At 30.2% G+C, this 18,407-nt stretch overlaps 4 protein-coding genes and 1 non-coding gene across 6 annotated transcripts; 2 read left to right on the top strand and 3 right to left on the bottom strand.

The window, feature by feature from the left end:
* The first annotated feature begins 2,567 nt into the window (after positions 1-2,567).
* Positions 2,568-7,821, top strand: LOC110642091 (uncharacterized). Of its 2 annotated transcripts, XM_021794035.2 has the most exons (10): positions 2,574-2,990; positions 3,097-3,145; positions 3,637-3,743; positions 4,271-4,316; positions 5,512-5,646; positions 5,772-5,861; positions 6,003-6,134; positions 6,251-6,334; positions 6,469-6,533; positions 7,400-7,821. In XM_021794035.2, exons 1-10 carry the CDS (start codon positions 2,887-2,889, stop codon positions 7,593-7,595), a joined length of 1,008 nt encoding a protein of 335 aa, XP_021649727.2. In that variant the 5' UTR covers positions 2,574-2,886; the 3' UTR covers positions 7,596-7,821. The 2 variants fall into 2 exon arrangements, with proteins under 2 accessions (XP_021649728.2, XP_021649727.2); XM_021794036.2 differs by lacking the exon at positions 6,003-6,134 and having other exon boundaries at positions 2,568-2,990.
* TRNAK-CUU (transfer RNA lysine (anticodon CUU)) lies at positions 2,734-2,806 on the bottom strand. The gene has a single exon. It is a non-coding gene; the product is annotated as a tRNA-Lys (tRNA).
* A 713-nt stretch (positions 7,822-8,534) lies between the features above and the next one.
* Positions 8,535-10,555, top strand: LOC110642089 (uncharacterized). Its single transcript, XM_021794034.2, has 4 exons — positions 8,535-9,241; positions 9,310-9,432; positions 9,531-9,692; positions 9,796-10,555. The coding sequence occupies exons 1-4, from the start codon at positions 9,105-9,107 to the stop codon at positions 10,229-10,231; spliced, it is 858 nt and encodes a 285-aa protein (XP_021649726.2). The 5' UTR covers positions 8,535-9,104; the 3' UTR covers positions 10,232-10,555.
* A 240-nt stretch (positions 10,556-10,795) lies between these two features.
* On the bottom strand, positions 10,796-11,639 carry LOC131173020 (EG45-like domain containing protein). Its single transcript, XM_058134669.1, has 4 exons — positions 11,629-11,639; positions 11,361-11,461; positions 10,989-11,272; positions 10,796-10,855 (listed from the first exon to the last, which is right to left on the bottom strand). The coding sequence occupies exons 1-4, from the start codon at positions 11,637-11,639 to the stop codon at positions 10,796-10,798; spliced, it is 456 nt and encodes a 151-aa protein (XP_057990652.1).
* Positions 11,640-13,515: 1,876 nt separating this feature from the next.
* On the bottom strand, positions 13,516-16,375 carry LOC131172552 (actin-1). Its single transcript, XM_058133591.1, has 5 exons — positions 16,233-16,375; positions 15,398-15,467; positions 14,906-15,299; positions 13,978-14,591; positions 13,516-13,875 (listed from the first exon to the last, which is right to left on the bottom strand). Exons 2-5 carry the CDS (start codon positions 15,455-15,457, stop codon positions 13,810-13,812), a joined length of 1,134 nt encoding a protein of 377 aa, XP_057989574.1. The 5' UTR covers positions 15,458-15,467; positions 16,233-16,375; the 3' UTR covers positions 13,516-13,809.
* Between the last annotated feature and the right edge of the window lie 2,032 nt (positions 16,376-18,407).

Raw genomic sequence — 18,407 nt, 5'->3', positions numbered from 1 at the left:
ATTTTGACTTAAAAGCCATGAAATAGTTAAAAATAAGTTGGTTTGATGACATCAATTAAATACAATTGATTGATAATTATTATTTGATGAAAATTAAATACAAGTTAATTTAATATATAATTTCTTATGAAACAATTTAAAATCATATGGGATTTTTTTTAGTTTTTATTTTTTCTTTAATAATTTTATATAAATATAATAATTTTTTTTATCTTCCTTCTGATTTTGTTTTCTCTCATTTATTTTATTCTAATTAAAAAATTATTTTATTTACACATATATAAATAGATAAAATTAGTAATCTCAACTCTCATATAAATTTTGGAGTGATATAACTTTAGTCGCTGGACTAAATAAGTTAGGCAATAAATAATTTTTATAGTTTAATATTTTGTATTATATTTATTTATTACATTTTATATACTCTATTATATATGTATATAAGAAAATATTTTATTAATGTATTCCGATTGACCTCAATTTGTTATGATAGGTACGCAAATCTAAAGCTCACATAAATTATACAATCACACAGTATAGAAAAGAGAAAAAGAATAATATAGGATTTAACGTGCTTCAACTGTAAAGTTTACGTCCACGGGCAAAACAAAAAAAAAAGTTTCACTATGATGAAAGGAGTAAAATACAATCACTCAGAACTCTCAAACCCTAACCTCAATATGTTTCCCGAATATTTCATAATTCTACCACAAAGGTTACAATGTTACAATATTTATATTAGTCCTGTGTCCTCCGCTACTACCACAGATTTTATTTTTTATCTTAATCGGGTCGCAGCGCGAAACTTTCGGATCGGATTACAGTTCGGGCCCATAAAAACAAAATTTAAGCCACAAACAATAACACAATTAAAATTTTTTGAGCTACTCTAGATTAGGAGATGGATTAAGGAAGAAGAAAGAAGAAAAAAATCAATATCTCACAGTAATTTTATGACAATTAAGAAAGGAATATTTTGACTTAAAAGCCATGAAATAGTTAAAAATAAGTTGGTTAGATGACATCAATTAAGGCTTGATTTACACAAATACAAAGAGATAACGAGGGTGATTGGTGAACATATACCCTTAATTAAAGTCTGTCTATGCTAGCTGAATGAGGAAATTATCTAATCAAATCTCCAACACTTGCCAAACGTTTTCAACGTTCTCTCAACAACATTTCCTTCATTTTCTCTGAATTTCTTGTCGACTAGCAAACAAACAGTCAAAACCAATTCTTGTTTATTCATTTTCAATTCAAATATCATGATAATGGAAAAAGAAATCTTTAATAAGATGGATTTTAATTATAATCAAATTCATATGAAATTTGTTTTGATTATTTATCATAATAAAATTGTTATATTTAAAATATTTTATTATTTTTTTTAATTATTGGCATTTAATGTAAGAATAATAATACTCCCTTTATCCCATTTCAAGTGATATTTTAATTTTTTTTAATTTTATTTTTCATTTTAAAAAAAATTAAAAAAAATTATTTTTTAATTTTATCCTTATTTATTATTATTTTCAATACATTTATCTCTTATTTATTATTTTTTACATTTTAAAGGTATTACAATTTTAATTAATTATTAGTATTTTTTATAAAAATTGACTTGTTTAATAATTTCTTTATTCCTTATGAAAAATCTTAGAAGACATTTGAAATGGAATGGAAGGAATACAATATTACTATTAAGAAGCTTACTTAGCTTGTCAAATAATTTTTGCATCACCTTCCATGCATATTGAATGTACATAATTGAAGGGTTATCCTAAAGGAAATTTGTGAATCATACCATAGATATTGATTTAGTTTAATGCTAAAATTGAAACCATCACTTTATCATATAATTAAAATTGAATGTACAAAAAAAAATACATTTTAAGTTTACTTATATTATAAATTTTAAGAGGAATTATAACATAAATCTAGAAAATCTAATTTAAATAGTTATATTTAACCACCTAGAGAAGAATTTATTTTTAAATAAATATATATAAATAAAAGCAAAAAAAAATCATTTTTTTCATGATTTAATTAGTTACTAAAAATATATCACTCACATAATAGAGTCAAATTTAATTTTTAATATCTTACTTTAAAAAAAATTGTTTTTTTCTTTACATTTGAGTTCATTTTGCCCTTGAAGTTAAATCTTTATTATTGTTTTCGTTAATATATTTTGATTTTGCTAAAAAAAGTAGGGGAATAAAACTAAAAAGAAAATAGGAAGAGTACTATTATCCTTAGTTAAATTATTATTTAGCTATTGAAGTTTGAATAATGAGTAAGTTAAGGCATTTTTTTAAAAAGGCATATTTTAAAGAAAAATTTTCTAAAAAATGTTTTTTAAGTATTTTTTGAAAAAAAAAATTCTTAAAGAATAAGATTTTCCATGAAATTTTCAAAAAAAATAATATTTAAAAGTTTCATCACCGAGCATGCATATTTAAAAGATTTACTTTTATTGTTTTAACTATTCTTGGAACAATTTCATTTTTTCATTAAAAATAAATTTTTGAAAATTTTCTTTGAAATAAAATTTTCTTTCAGGAAAATATTTTTTTAAAAAAAATTATTCTAAAGAATAAAATATATTTTTTCTTATAAAAAAGTGTTTTCCATTAATAAAAGGTTTTATAACATTTTACAATGTTTTAAATTTTAATGTTGTAATTAATTTTATGGATAAGATCGGACCTCTGATGTGAAAAATGAAATCGCCCACCGTGGGGCTCGAACCCACGACCACAAGGTTAAGAGCCTTGCGCTCTACCGACTGAGCTAGACGGGCTTGCTTAAAGATCAAGCCTCTGTCCTAAATAAATAAGTGAAGACTGGAAACCATAGGACTACACACCGTGACAGTGACCAATGGAGTTACTATTGACAATAGCAGAGCATCTGGCAGCTCAACTTCTGATGATAACATTCTTTCCAGTCATCTTTGAATCCTACAAGCGAAGACACAGTTACGAGTAATCTTCTTCTTCTTTATTGTTTCAGTCGCCATTGTCTTTTCCTTTTGAATTCATGATTCATTATTCTCTGTTCATTATACTTATTGATTCTTGTTTTTGATAGGCATGTTGATGCTCCTGTTATCTATGAGGATCTGAATTCGTTAAAACAGGTAATTTCAAAGAATTTTTCTTTTTCGAATATGATGTTAGTTTGTTTGAGATACAATAGTCTTCTTTTTCTTTTAGAAGACTATTGTAGTGTAAACCTTTGATTCAAATAATAGGTGCATTGTCTATCACTAAGATGATCTCTGTCACTTCTGTTCAGTGATTCTTTGAAGTGAAAAAGTCATAGGCTTGATTCATGAATATATGAAAGGTGGTCTGGAAGGAAAATATGATGCTAGAATAATCAAATTTTGTGTTCTGTTCACTTAGCTTTGATAGTTCTCACTATCTCTTGGTGCAGTTGGATCTTAAACGGTCTTCCCTTGTTTAGACATTACCACAAAAAAAAAAAAAAAAAAACAATTGAATTCTTGCACAATCATGCTTGATTTCTGTTCTTTGAAGATGATTGTAATAATTAATTCATTTCATAATTTATTGAAATTTGGAATGGTTTTGGTGAATCTAACCATTCTCGTGCCATTTTTTACAGATTCCTTGCCCCCATATCAATGATCCAGCAGAGAAGTATATATCTTTGATAATTCCTGCTTTTAATGAAGAACGTAGGCTTCCTGCAGCACTTGATGAAACCATGAAGTAAGTTGAAGAATAATTTTAATCTATCATAATGTTATTTTTTCTTTTCATTTTGGAGTATGTTATTACAGTTAAAAAAAAAGAGGTTTTATTTATTTATTTATTTTGTATTATAGCAGTATTGCTCTTTATGTCGCATTTCATTGCCAAGAAAAAGAAAAAAAGGAAAAGCTGAGAGTATTTCTTTATCTATTATCATTGCATGAATGATAACAGTATAGTTAAGCAAAATATGTGCAATATAGTTAAGCCAACAAAATCACCAAATAGGAACCTTGTGGCAGGACACCTTATTTGTAACTTGTAGATGTAAATGCAAATCCTCATACGTTGGCACTTCTTTCAAATGTTGTTGTCATTGTAAAGCTTCTCTTCTTCTTTTAATATGTACATAATAACAACAGGGATTGGAGGACGGGGCATGTGGTTTCAGAAAGTTCCTCTAAAGTTATTAATTTGATTCATTGATTGATGACTACTACAAATGAAATTACAGTATTAATGATTCATATGTCTTTACTTTGTAGTTATCTTCAACGACGTGCAGCAAAGGATAGGTCATTTACTTATGAGGTATGATTTTATTCTTCTAATTTCCTGGATAACCTGAGTTAGTATCCACTGTAAATGATGAATGGTTGCGATGTAAGTGCAACATAAGATTATAGTTAATTGGCTAACAAGAATTTAAATTAAGATTGTTTGTCTTTCTACCTTTTCATTTCAATTGTGTATGGTAAAAAAACATACTTCACCTAAGAACTGATGAATGTAGGTTTCAATTCCAAGTTTTCCCATAGTGATGCCAATAAAATTTTCTGCTTCATCGGGAAAGCTAATTTATTTTGCGCATCCATTATGTGAAACTTTCCTAGAATAGGTTTTTGATGTTATTGTTTGAGGCTTCGAGCTCTAGCATTAGTCAATATTCCATGTAGTAAAGTTCTGGCTGTGTTTAACATGCGTCCTTGTATTCTCCTATACAAACTTTTGTTGAACTCTTTCATCATGCAAGATTTTGGTAAATAAGTGAAAGCTTACTGTGGTGACCGATTAACGTTGGTGCCTATCACTAACTTTTATTTATATAGAAGCTCGTTTAACATTGAGTTTTAGGGTAAAAAAAGCATTTTTTTTAGAAAAAAAAAGGTCTCATTTTAGATATTACTAAAAAAAAATCATTTAAAAAAAATTATTTTATTATTTTAGTATTCTTATTATTGAAATATATTAAACTTATTTTTTAATTAATTTTTAATACTCTCTAGTATTTGATATTCAATAGCTATATTAATAACAATGCTAAACAGACCAAGGGTCTCTGCTTTTAGTTTGTTAGTGTTTCCTTTTAGTTTGTTATCCTTTTGGTCCTTTATCTTTGGTAGTGAAAAATTTCCTTTTCAAAAGCTTTCTTATTTTTGTGCTCCTTTGGATATATGTTTTCGCTGAGTATTACTTGACTATTCTTCAGGATGTTATCTTAGAGATGCACTTTCATCATCTCAAACCCTATTAAGTATTTGTTAAGTTGAAAGCCATTTAATTTGTTTTTGGTAATTCAAGCATACACATGTGTCTATGGATGCATGTTATCATACAGGTTATAAATAGGTAATATTCCTACATGTGAGGTTCATTATCTGCAGTTAATATCAACTGATTGCTGTTCGTCTGTTGCATTGATTACTTTTATGAACATTTGAGGGTGTGCTTTGCGTCTATCATTATCTTCAGCTCTACATATGTGAATGGATGAGTTCTCAAACAGGTGGTGATTGTTGATGATGGAAGTCAGGATGCCACAAAAAGCGTAGCTTTTGGCTTCGTGAAAAAATACACAGTGGACAATGTAAGAGTTATCCTTCTTGGGAGAAATCATGGCAAGGGAGAAGCTATTCGAAAAGTGAGTCTAATCCAAACTGTTCCCTAATTATGTATATATATCTTCATTGAAGAGCCCTTGTTTCATCTCGCATGCATGATGACAACCATTGAAGCTCTTACCTTTGTGAAAGCATTGTAAAACAGGGCATGCTTCATTCTCGTGGTGAACTACTTCTAATGGTGGATGCTGATGGGGCAACAAAGGTTAATGACCTCGAGAAACTTGAATATCAGGTTTGTGTTAGCTGTAGCTCTATAGACTATTTGTAATCTTCATGAAATGTGAAATGGTCAGTTATTGTGAAATTATCATTTTAATGTCTATGGAAAAGTTAAACATAGTTGCTTTGAGCTACTTGATGTTTTGCTTGTCAGATTCATGCTTTTGCCAAAAAGGAGATTAATTTGGGAAATGCTACAGCGACAGATTCAAATTTTAGAATATCTGATTTCCCAGTTGCTGCATTTGGTTCTCGTGCTCATCTTGAGGAGAAACCTTTGGAAACAGTTCAGTCTTGCTTATGCTTTGCTTATGCTTCACTAGTTTCTGTTTTTGTCCTCGTTTAGCTTGTCGACTTTATTTTATATTTCTCATGGTTGATTCAATATGCTTTGCATTTCAGAGAAAATGGTATCGCTATTTTCTAAAGAAGAGCTTTGATCCTGTTGTTTTCTTAGTTGCTGGTCCTGAAATTCGTGATACACAGGTAATTTTCTGGAATATTTATATGATGCACATGGTCTTTATTTTGACAATATCACAGATACCCAACTCCATTGCAACTTTTGTTCAGATAAATACACTGAAAATACATGAATGTGTTCTTTTCGTGAATTACAGTGTGGCTTTAAGATGTTCACCAGGGCTGCAGCAAGGAAACTTTTCGCAAACATCCGGCTGAAAGGGTAATCATTGCTTCTTTCAACATGTTTCTCTTATATCTTTTATATCCTCAATTTTTAAAATTTGATTCAAAGGAGGTTAACCAGAAAGGTAAAAAATATATTGCTTGGTGATTCCACCTTCACCCCTGATTTAGTGCCCTCTGTGCCATGCCAGTATTTTTATTGCTCAGAATGCAAAATGTATCTGTCATGTTGAGGAGGGAGTACAATTCAAGAAAATGTAAACACTACATACAATGTGATAATAAAAACATACAAAAACAGACGCATACAGGAGAAGGAATCGCTCCATTAATCATAATATTGGGGTTGCGCTTTTTGCACTCGGTGTTCAACAGTTGTTCAAGATCAAATTCTTGAGTGCTTGGTTCCTTCAAAATATTTATAACCTCACTTTGGATTTGCTTTGCTCTTCATATATATATATATTTTTTTCTTTTATGATTGGGCATTGAACTGTCCTTGCCTTCTATAGTATAATTATAAACAAAACAACGATCTTTTCTAACTTTAATAATTTTTCTTTGACCCAAATCTTTGGAAAAGTTCTTCACATTAAATCTGTGCATCAACAATTAGTTTGTGTCTTGGTGGGAATTTATCGATTGATTGAACACATGCAGAAAGAGACTCAGATCAATTTTTTTAATGTGATTGAATTCTAAGTATGCCCTTAGACAGATTTAAAAAGCAACTGCTGGCCAACTTACATTAGTCTCTTAGCTGAAAGTAAAAGGGACTTAGGTTTCTGGTTAAGTCTGGCAATAGCTTCTTCCATCTTTGATGTTCCATGCTGTATCTACCGGTTAATTTGCGTTGAATTTATTATGTGGACTGATGTTTGAAGAAATTGAACTTTTGTGCAGATGGTGCTTTGATCTAGAGGTTGTTTTTCTATGCAAACATTTCAATATCCCCGTGCTTGAAATTTCTGTAGACTGGTCTGAAATGCCTGGATCCAAGGTGAATCTATTAAGCATTCCCCAGGCGATGTGGGAGGTTGCAATCATGGTCTTTGGATATGGGACTGGAATGTGGGAAATTCGCTCAGAGTATTCATAGTGGAGATCATTTATGAGAACTATCGTGATCTTCCTTGCTTCTTCCGATTCTTATCAGTTGAAATGGAAGCACAGTACTATTTGAGTGATCAATCTTTTTCTTTATTTATCATTCCTTGATCACTGAATTTAGAGTTTAGCCACTTGTTTCAAGAAATATATAGTTGCACTGTACATTCATATGAAACCAGAAGCCATGTTAAAATAAGACTGCTCGTTATCTTTAACTTAAGACTTCAATATTCAGAACAGCTATCATTGTTTCATGCTTTACATGGCTAGGACGATACATTTCTTTGACATGAAGGAGGTGTTGCTTCGTTCGCCTGTGTAGTCTTTAGGGTTAACTACTTCTGTTCTTTCAGTACTAACATGTGATAGGGAGTGTGCCGTCTAGAGCAGCCGTAAGAATCAAGAACAAGTGCCCCTCAAGAACGTTAACATAGACATTGATCACCATTTTTCAGAGGTCCATTGCTGGTTGGGAATGTGTGATAGTAACCTACGACTCTTTCAACTTTTACTAAGCTAAATCATTACCTTGCTTGGCAAGTGCTTCGTGACTGCCTCTGGCTTGACGTTGTTTATTTGCACCTATCATCAAAAAACAGCGAGAAAATTTGAAGCTGGTATAATCTGGTGTGATTGAACCTACATTAGGAATGCCAATGGGCAGGTTAGGATGGAATTGCACTCTCCATTCCCACTCCATAAGAAATCAAGATTGGGTTGGGCGGGATGGATTTACTTGTAGAGATTTTTTTTTTATTTAATTTAGTATTATATAATATAAAGTTATTTATTAATAAATGAATTATAAATTAAAATATAAATTTTATTCATGATCTTAATAATACATATATATTTAAAATTATAATATTTATATACATAAATGCATAAAAATAATTTTTTTAAATAATATATTATATATATTATTAGGATAGGTTATGGAGATTTCCGAGTCCATTGCACAATATAAAAAACGGGTGAGTCAGAAAAAAATTGATTGAGTGCTGGACTAGATTGGACGGATTGAATTAGGAATAATTCCCATCCATAGCCTACATGGCACTTAATTGAGGTCACTTATTACAAGCGTCTTAAGAGGAGATTAATGTCAGAGAATTGTTAATTACCTAATCAATAGTCCATTATGGAAATCAACTGAATTTTCACTAAACCACTAAATTCTACCTTAACAAGTTATTCTTCAATAACACGACTCTTTAAGATACAGATGCTCAACTACCAAAATTTCCACGGCATTTCCACTGTATTAATGGTCAAAATCCCAACTCAAAGTTGATTAATCCTTACCCAATTTTCTTCTTCTCTTAAAATATTTTCACATGTCCTTTTCACACTCTCATTACATAAGCAAATTCACTCTTTATATAGAGTAGTTGGCGTTCGTTGCTATAGTGGAGTAGTTGGAGTCCTTACATGCATTAGATAAGAATTACAAAGAGAAAGCAAGTTGATTTCTTCATCAACTCTCACAGCAAACAACATGTCAATACTTTTAGACAGAAACAACAAGATGGGCAGCCCCTTTTTCCATGAATTCAAAAGGCAAGCCTCTTTCTTCTTCAAGGAGAAGATCAAGACTGCTCGCTTGGCCTTGACGGATGTTACACCAGCAGAACTGTAAGTTTGTTGTTTACGTGTATAATTCAAAACTGTGCAGTTATCCTTACCTTTTATTGGTTTTAAAGATTGACAGAAGAAGCTACAAATGGAGATTTTTGGGCACCAGATACACGTACTATGGGTGTAATTTCAAGGGCTGCCTTCGAAGTTGATGATTATTGGAGAATTGTGGACATTCTACATAACAGGTTTCGTTTATTTGGATCTGGTTTATCTATTTGCACTAACGGAGCTGTGACCTGAATTAAAGATTTAAGTGTTATTTATTTTTTTTTTTTTCCTTTAGGTTGACAAAGTTTGATAGAAAAACTTGGAGGGTCTCCTACAAGACTCTACTCCTGTTAGAACACCTTCTAACCCATGGTCCTTTAAGAGTCGCTGATGAGTTTCAGAGTGATAAAGAGGTCATTAAGGAGATGGAAAGTTTTCAATTTGTTGACGAGAAAGGGTTGGTCTTGTGTACATAAGCATATATTTTTTCCTCGTTCAGGTCATTCCAATTTTTATTTTTACAGTATCTTAATCCTTTGGTTTCATTATTTGATATGCAGATTCAACTGGGGCTCAAGTGTTAGAAACTTATCTGCAAGAATACTGAAGTTGCTGGAAAATGAATTGTTTCTTAAAGAAGAAAGGGCAAGAGCTCGTAAGTTAACACGAGGGATTCAAGGGTTTGGTAGCTTCTCCCTTAGCCATAGGTCCCCTTCACATGATGGAAGCTTCAAAGACTTAACCTTTAGAACATGCACAAGGTGTAATTCTAATTACACTGAACAAATCAATCAAGAATATGAGTTCTTGGCCTCAGATGACAACTTTTTGATCGAGGAAAAAATCCACAAACCAGAAAATATCTATGAGGATGTCAGCCCAGCACTTGAAAGTAGTGGGAATAAAATTAGAGAAGAGGAATGTGCAGTGGAAGATCATCCATTCTGCCACAGTGATCATCACACTTCAGAGTCCCTTATTTCTTCTCTAGAATGAAATGTTTCACATTTTTTCTTTCCCTGTGTCCGGTAATGGTATTAAAGGGTTACACTTTCGCTTTCATAACGATAGCTAGGCTGGTAATAAGGTTCTTTTGTTTTTTTTTTTTTTTTTTTTTTTTTAAAGATTTAAATTGGATGTTAATGCCTGGTAAGGGTATGTATAACCTAATAAAATAAAGGCCAATCGCAGTTGTTTTCCTGAAAGGGTGTTTATGGGAATTAACTTTTTGTTTATGTGTCAATCTGTAATTAGCTTGCCATTGCATGTAATATCATAACATGGAATCATGATTTTATTATAAAATTACTTGTCATATAAGGTGCACTCTTCTCAGAATATCTCGAAAAAATTTCGAATAAATTTAATCCATCAAGAATTATAAAAATAGAAGGTGCAATTTAGCTAATTAAAAGGAAAAAAAAAAAGCCTTTTGCATTCACAATCAGCCATAATTTATTCCATTTCATTTTCTGCCACACATAAGAAATAATCAATAAAAAAATGAACTAAACTTCAATGAATTTGAAATTAGAAAAATCTGATCGCAATGTCACTTCTTTAAGAACTTCGTATTCTTGAAGCATCTTTTAGACCGTGAAAAATGCAATCGAAAAAGATCTAATAATTGAAATTGGGCAGAATCACAAGACCAATATTATCTTAGCTTATTATTTAAAAAAAAAAAAAGCAATATTATCTTAAAAGCAGAACTTTGAACTTCAAAATAATAATAATAACAATAATTTTGCACATGCTGTTGGTAAGAGATGTTTATAACACCAGAATTAGGATCTGCAATGGAGGCAAAAGCTTCTTGTGACAAGTCAATGGTACTCCTACACCCATCAGGGCAACGGTCTACAATCTTCACCACCACAGCCCCACTACCCCAACAAGGGAATGGGGTCCCAGCATTTGTCCCACTTTTGCAAGTCACTTGATAATATTGCCCACAAGCTGCACCATTGTTGAAAATAGCTTCACTTGCTGCTGCTATCATTACACCATGGTCCTCATACCCATAACAAGCAGAAGCTGCATACAAAAGGAAGCAGATGATATGAATTCTTATAATTGTAAGAACGAAGAAAAACATGTAAAGAGAATGTCTTCAGATGTTTACGCGTGTGAGCAGTATAGTAGCTAGCCAACCCATCAACTTGGACATATGCCTTAGAAGAAGAGCTGAAGGTGAGCCATCTACTAATAAAAGACAAAAAAGAACTATTGAACTTTCAATGCCATTGGATGGAATTTGAAATTCTGAAAGGAAAGAAATATTTATATAGAAATTGAATATAATATATAATTTCAATGATCAAATGGTTTGGAGATGCATGCTATTTATAGAAGCTCCATAACTTTGATAGTAGAAAAGTGCTGCCCTTTACCTTGTAGCCATAATCCACTTGATCCAAATTTTAATATTTCAATTAATTGGTAGGCAAATGAGGTTTACAATGTGGCAATCTGCCAAAGAAGACTCCTTTTTTGCAGCGTAGTTTTAGGGTTGCTTCGTGTATTACAAATGGAAAAGCCAGAAACACATATATGAAATATGTGGAGTTTTTGCTCGACTTCGTAGATGTTGGTACAAGAAGTCAAGAACGACAATATGTTCATTCAATCTAGTGTAGAAAGGAAGAAATTTTTATGGACAATATTCTTAATTCAATAAAAATTGTCTGCTTTGAATTAAGAATTTATATGATTATATGAATTTCACTTATTTTATACATGAATTCTATTATACACATTATTTGTTGGATCTATAATGAACTGAGTGATAAGAATTTATATGATTTCTATAAAATAAAGCTAGTATTTTATGAATAAAGTTTTTTACAGTTTTTATAATATTTTATTATTTGAGAGGAAGTGAAAATTTTTAAAGGAATTTAAAGATTTTGAAGGCAAAAAAAACTTCTCAACTCACTGTTTTAATAAATTAAAAATTGAGGTTTTTAAAGATTTTCAGATATTTCTCAAAAAACTTTATTTTTAATATATATATAATATTAAGTTTTTCCAATCAGAAATTTATAGTTTAAAAAACTTTTTTAAAATTTTTCATTATTTTATGAAATATAGTGTTAGGGGAAGAGGCGAATGATTATCAAAGTCCAAGAAAGCACTCACTATGCTTGGCTTACGTATGTTGGAATTACTTAAATTTATATTTAAGGTAAATAATAAATTCATTTATGAATTAAGCAAATTCATATACCTATGCTCAATTATTTTCTATGTATATAAAATAAAGAAAAATGAAAAATTTTCTACATATTATCTTGATTATATATAAAAAAAAAAGATAAAAGTTGAAATTAAGTCCTATAATCCAACAGTAGTCTCCAAAAAATTTTCAAAACAGTTTATTTAGGTCTTAAAATTTGTTTTTTCTTTTTTTTTTTTTTTAAATGCCTTGCTATTATGAGCTATATTTAAAAAAAAATTAGTTATATGTTAAAAATATATGAATCCCTAAAAATTGCTATTGTTTAATAAAAAAATTAGATCTAATAAAAAAAATTAATAAAATTCAAGTTATGAGGAATTCACTGGCCAGAAGTTTAATAAAATAAAGAGATATTTTTGCTTTCCCTTAAGTGCATCAGTCACTACATTAGTAACAAAAAATTTTACGGCATTAATTTTGTTGTTATAAATCAATATATATATATAACATTAACATATATAATGGCTGTTAATGATATATATAAAAAAATAACTATAATTATTATTTAATATTATTACCAATGATAAATTTAATAACATTTTTTTAAAGTAATCATAATTTTATTGTAAAGTACTGGCAATAATTCATATATGCTTATAAAAATATAAAATTTATTACCATAAATTTATGACACGATGTAAAAATTGTTTCATGCCAATAACGGTAAATATTTTATACTAAAATTGTGATTGCTATTACAAAAAATTTATTAATAAAAATAATTAAATGAATAACAAATGTTGTCACATTTTTTATCTTTTTATGCACTATTAATGATAATTGTTCATATAACAATTATATTATAATTTTATAGTAGTAAAATTAATATTACTACAAAATTTTTTTCTCAAATACTACTTTTAGTTTATGTAATAATTCTTGTAAATTTGATAAATATTGTTATACTTTAATTTTGTTAAACTTTGAGACATAACAATAACAACAATAATAATAATAATAATAATAATAATAATAATAATAATAATAATAATAATAATAATAATAATAATCTGTGGTTCTGTACTCATCGGAACCTAAAAGAAAACTTATAATGGTAATTATTATGCTAGAAGCCTTAAAACCATTAAAAAAAAAACGTTAGGGGTGCAAAATGCATCTTAGGAGTAAAAAGCTTGTGAACAATAACAATGGAAGAAATGGACCATTTTGGCAATCATCTCCTCGCCTTCTCAAAGTCATCACTGCAACACCACAATAAACATGGCAGGACAACAAAGCTAGAATGGAAAGGGTGGCCAACTACCCACTTCTTTCCAAGAAACAAAACAGTACATTTTTTTTACTTTCTTCAACAATCCTACTCTTGGAACATTTAGAAGCATTTCCTATGCACAATTGATGGTCCAGACTCGTCATATTCTGCCTTTGCAATCCACATCTGAACTCAATAAACAAGCAAGCAAAGTCCCCAATGAGAAATTAACTAGAAATTAAACTTGAAGAAACATTTGTGCAATACCATAAATGTATCTGAACCAACCTGCTGGAAAGTGCTGAGGGATGCCAAAATGGAGCCACCAATCCAGACACTGTACTTCCTCTCTGGTGGTGCAACCACCTTAATTTTCATGCTACTTGGGGCTAGTGCAGTGATTTCCTTGCTCATTCTGTCAGCAATACCAGGGAACATGGTTGTGCCACCACTGAGGACAATGTTACCATACAAGTCCTTCCTGATGTCCACATCACACTTCATGATGGAGTTGTATGTGGTCTCGTGGATGCCTGCAGCTTCCATTCCAATCATGGATGGTTGGTAAAGGACTTCTGGGCAACGGAAACGCTCAGTACCAATGGTGATGACCTGCCCATCGGGCAATTCATAGCTCTTCTCTACTGATGAGCTGGTTTTGGCGGTCTCTAGCTCCTGCTCATAGTCAAGAGCAATATAAGACAGCTTTTCTTTCATATCCCTCACAATCTCCCGTTCAGCTGAGGTGGTAAAAGAATATCCACGCTCAGTGAGGATCTTCATCAAGTGATCAGTAAGGTCACGCCCAGCCAGGTCAAGACGAAGGATTGCATGTGGGAGGGCATAACCCTCATATATGGGAACTGTGTGGCTGACACCATCACCAGAGTCCATCACAATTCCTGCACAATAAATTCCAGAACAATCACACTGAATAGGCTGACGTCGTTATAAGATAAATTGGACGTCCCAGCAAATTAAATAATCATTTAGACAGAAAAAGAGCAAAAAAAATCTCTGACAGATATCAGAGGAATGATGATATACTGTGCTCAGGAGAACACCCCATATGCACTAGCTGTTTGGCACGCCAATTCACAAGTCTCATCTGCTAGAATTAACTTCATCTCGCACATAAACTTTATTACTTGCACATCAAAGAACTCCATTTTCAAATGAAACCCTCAGTGAATGAAGAAAATTGTTAACTGCTTACCAGTTGTACGACCACTGGCGTACAAGGATAGAACAGCCTGAATGGCAACATACATAGCAGGAGTGTTGAAGGTCTCAAACATGATTTGGGTCATTTTCTCACGATTCGCCTTGGGATTCAAAGGTGCCTCAGTTAGAAGTACAGGATGCTCTTCCGGAGCAACACGAAGCTCATTGTAGAAGGTGTGATGCCAGATCTTTTCCATGTCATCCCAATTGCTCACAATACCGTGCTCAATTGGGTATTTCAAAGTTAAAATACCACGCTTGGACTGAGCCTCATCACCAACATATGCATCTTTCTGGCCCATGCCAACCATCACACCAGTGTGACGAGGACGACCAACGATGCTGGGAAACACAGCGCGTGGAGCATCATCTCCAGCAAATCCAGCCTAAAAGCAAATGTTGAAATCAGTTCCCCCAAAACCAACACTCCAAAATAATTTCAGTCAGATTCCAAATACAAATGCAATAAAGTCCAATGGCATACCTTGACCATTCCTGTTCCATTGTCACAGACAAGGGGTTGAACGTCTTCAGCGTCAGCCATCTTTTACCGCCTGCCACACCAAACTAGAAAAAGGTTCATAATTTTACATAAAATGCACCACGATCACTGTCATTTTCCCCCCTTTTTTGTTCATTCATTGCACATTAACATCGTATGATTAAGCTGAAATAGCCTTTTTATTGGATTGATTAATAAAAGGTAAGAAAAAATTTGCCATTGCAAATGCTATGATGCAGCACAATCATGATGTGCTACTAATGTACAACTTGGAAGACAATAGAATGTAAATTAACAATAACACTGGCACAAACGCATCCTTCCGCAGATGTCAAATTAAAGAGTAAACAGAAAATAACTTTGCAATAAATGTATCAACTAAGACATGAAAGAGAAGGCATTTTGTCATTTTCAAGTTGCCATATAACTAAAAGAATTACTGAATTATACAACATATCAACCATGTACAATTGGCATTTTGACTTATTAATGCATATCTTAATAAGGCATTCAGCTCCCATTTTCATTTCTCTTCAAGCTAAATACACACAAATTTACATCCCATCAAATGATTCAAAAACTCAAAGAACCCACAAATGTAAACAAAAATTATGATCTGAAACTAATAAATCAATAAACAAATAAACAACCATCCCCAAATCTTCAATCATATTCAACATAATCGCTACACGTATAGAATAAAGAAAACAAACTTAACAATTTGGCAAGCAGATCCAATCGCAGTGTAGCAGGAAAAAAAAGAGAAACAGAGAGATAAATGTAAAGAAAATGAGAGATAAATAGAGAGGAAACAAACCTTAATTAAGGAGAAGAAAGGGTGATTTTGAGATAGCAGAGGAAAAGGAGTGATGGTTTAGAAAGCGAAAATAGGGAGGGCAATTTTATGGAAGCGCGAGATGCAATGCGGGCCGTTGGATTGGTAGTGGTGGTTTTTATTCAATTTTGTTATACAGTGGAACGCTTCATGGGCTCTCTATTTTTCCTCTTTTCAAACTTAAAATCCGGCCTTCGCGCGCTTTTTTTAGCTTCGTTATAATCCTTCTTTTTTTTTTTTTTTACTTATTTTATTTATTACATATTTATATATGTTTTGTTCATTAATTATTTATTGTAAAATTTTATTTTTCTATAATAATTTATTTTGTAGGAGGAAATTTTTACTCTGCCATAGTTTTTTTTTTCTCTTTTTAGTACCTTTTTACATTTCAATGATATTATAAAGATATTTTAATTAATTAATAAATGTTAAATTCAGATATAGTATTAATTAAATTATAATTAATTTATTTTAATTCTAGCTCATATAAATACAATCACTTAATTCTAATACGATATTAAATTAAAGAAAATACCGATCAAATTATAATTAATTTACTTTAATTTATACTTATATAAGTGATTAGTATTCTCCGGCAATATATTAGTATTCTTCTAAAAAGGTTATATACCTCTCGTGATAATCCTCTTGAGTGATTTTTCTTAGATCCAGCTTTACAATAAGTATATATTCTTTCCCTCTTATTGTAATAATTTTTCAAGGATTTTACATAAGAATTAAGAATTAAAGAAATAATTAAATAATAATATTTTTATAAAAAATATAAATAATTATTAAATATTTTTGTAAATATTTTCAATATATTAACATTGAAAATAATAATGAATCAAGGTAAAATTAGAAAAAAAAATAATTAATATTTTCATGATTTTTTAAAATAATAAATAAAGTGAGATAATTTTTTTTTAAATCATCTATTATAATGGGACAGGAGGAAGTAATTTTCTGAGTTATTATTTGTAGTTGGATCAACTCGTTCTGGTTTTTCCAATCATTTTAATTTTAGCGTGCCTTGACTGTTTTAACCTTCCATATTTTTATTATTTTTTTTATTTTTTTACTCATTTAATTTTGAAAACCAATCTTGAGTCGATTCATTATCTTCAAATTGACTCATACATTTGGATTTTCTTTTCAAATCAACACTAAATTTTGGGTAAATTGCAACAATTTTTTTTTAATTTATATAATTATTTTATTTTAGTTACTCAATTTTAATTTATTAAAATAAAATATGTCAACTTTAATTATATTTTTATTTTTAAAAAAAATCTCTTAACATACAATAATAAGCTTTTAATTTAAAAAAAAAGTAAAATTTCCATTTTGTCATTTTTTTTCTTTTTTTTTTTATTTTTATGGTTAAATTTATTAAATATTATTATCAATAAAATTATTTTATTTTGACTAATTTATTAATAAAATCATTAATTATATATATACATATTATTTATTGTTAATTAAAATTTAACTCGTAACTACCTAGAAAAATAATACTCTAATAATAATAAATTTAAAATTTAAAATAATATTTTATTAATATATAATATTTTATCAATATTTCAGTTTTTATGTAAAAAATAATAAATAAAAAATAATTTATAATTTATTTTGATTAAATATTAATTTAGTTGAAGACAACTTGAAACTTGCTATTATAGGTTAGAAAAAGATTTTTTTATTAAATAAAATTAAAATTAAAAAATTTTATTTTAATAAATTAAAATTAAATTATTAAAATAAAATAACCATATAAATTAGAGACATACGGTATAATTTACCACTATATTTCCCCTTTTAGGTTAATCCAAAAACACACCCTCATGCTTATTTTTACCAATCTATGTAATCTATACATGAAACTGAAAAATAGATTAACCCAACATTGCCAAGTGCAAGCTATTTTTTCGCCAAATGGCATCTTATATGAAGAGAAGAGATTCTTTATCTCCTTTTTCGTGGCTTCCCACTTTACATCATTCACACCTGCATCTCGACACCATCACTGTATGAAACAAAAGCACGAATTGAGAGACATTAAGAGCTCAGGGTGCAGCCAAGATGAATCTTAACAGTAAAGAAGAAAACTTAAAGCTCAGAATAGTGATAATGAAAGAATTGTGGACGAGACCA

Source organism: Hevea brasiliensis, chromosome 14 (genome assembly GCF_030052815.1).
Source record: "Hevea brasiliensis isolate MT/VB/25A 57/8 chromosome 14, ASM3005281v1, whole genome shotgun sequence".
Taxonomy (NCBI): domain Eukaryota; kingdom Viridiplantae; phylum Streptophyta; class Magnoliopsida; order Malpighiales; family Euphorbiaceae; genus Hevea; species Hevea brasiliensis.
Note: the sequence above shows the minus strand (reverse complement) of the source record. Positions and strands in the feature narration are given on the sequence as shown.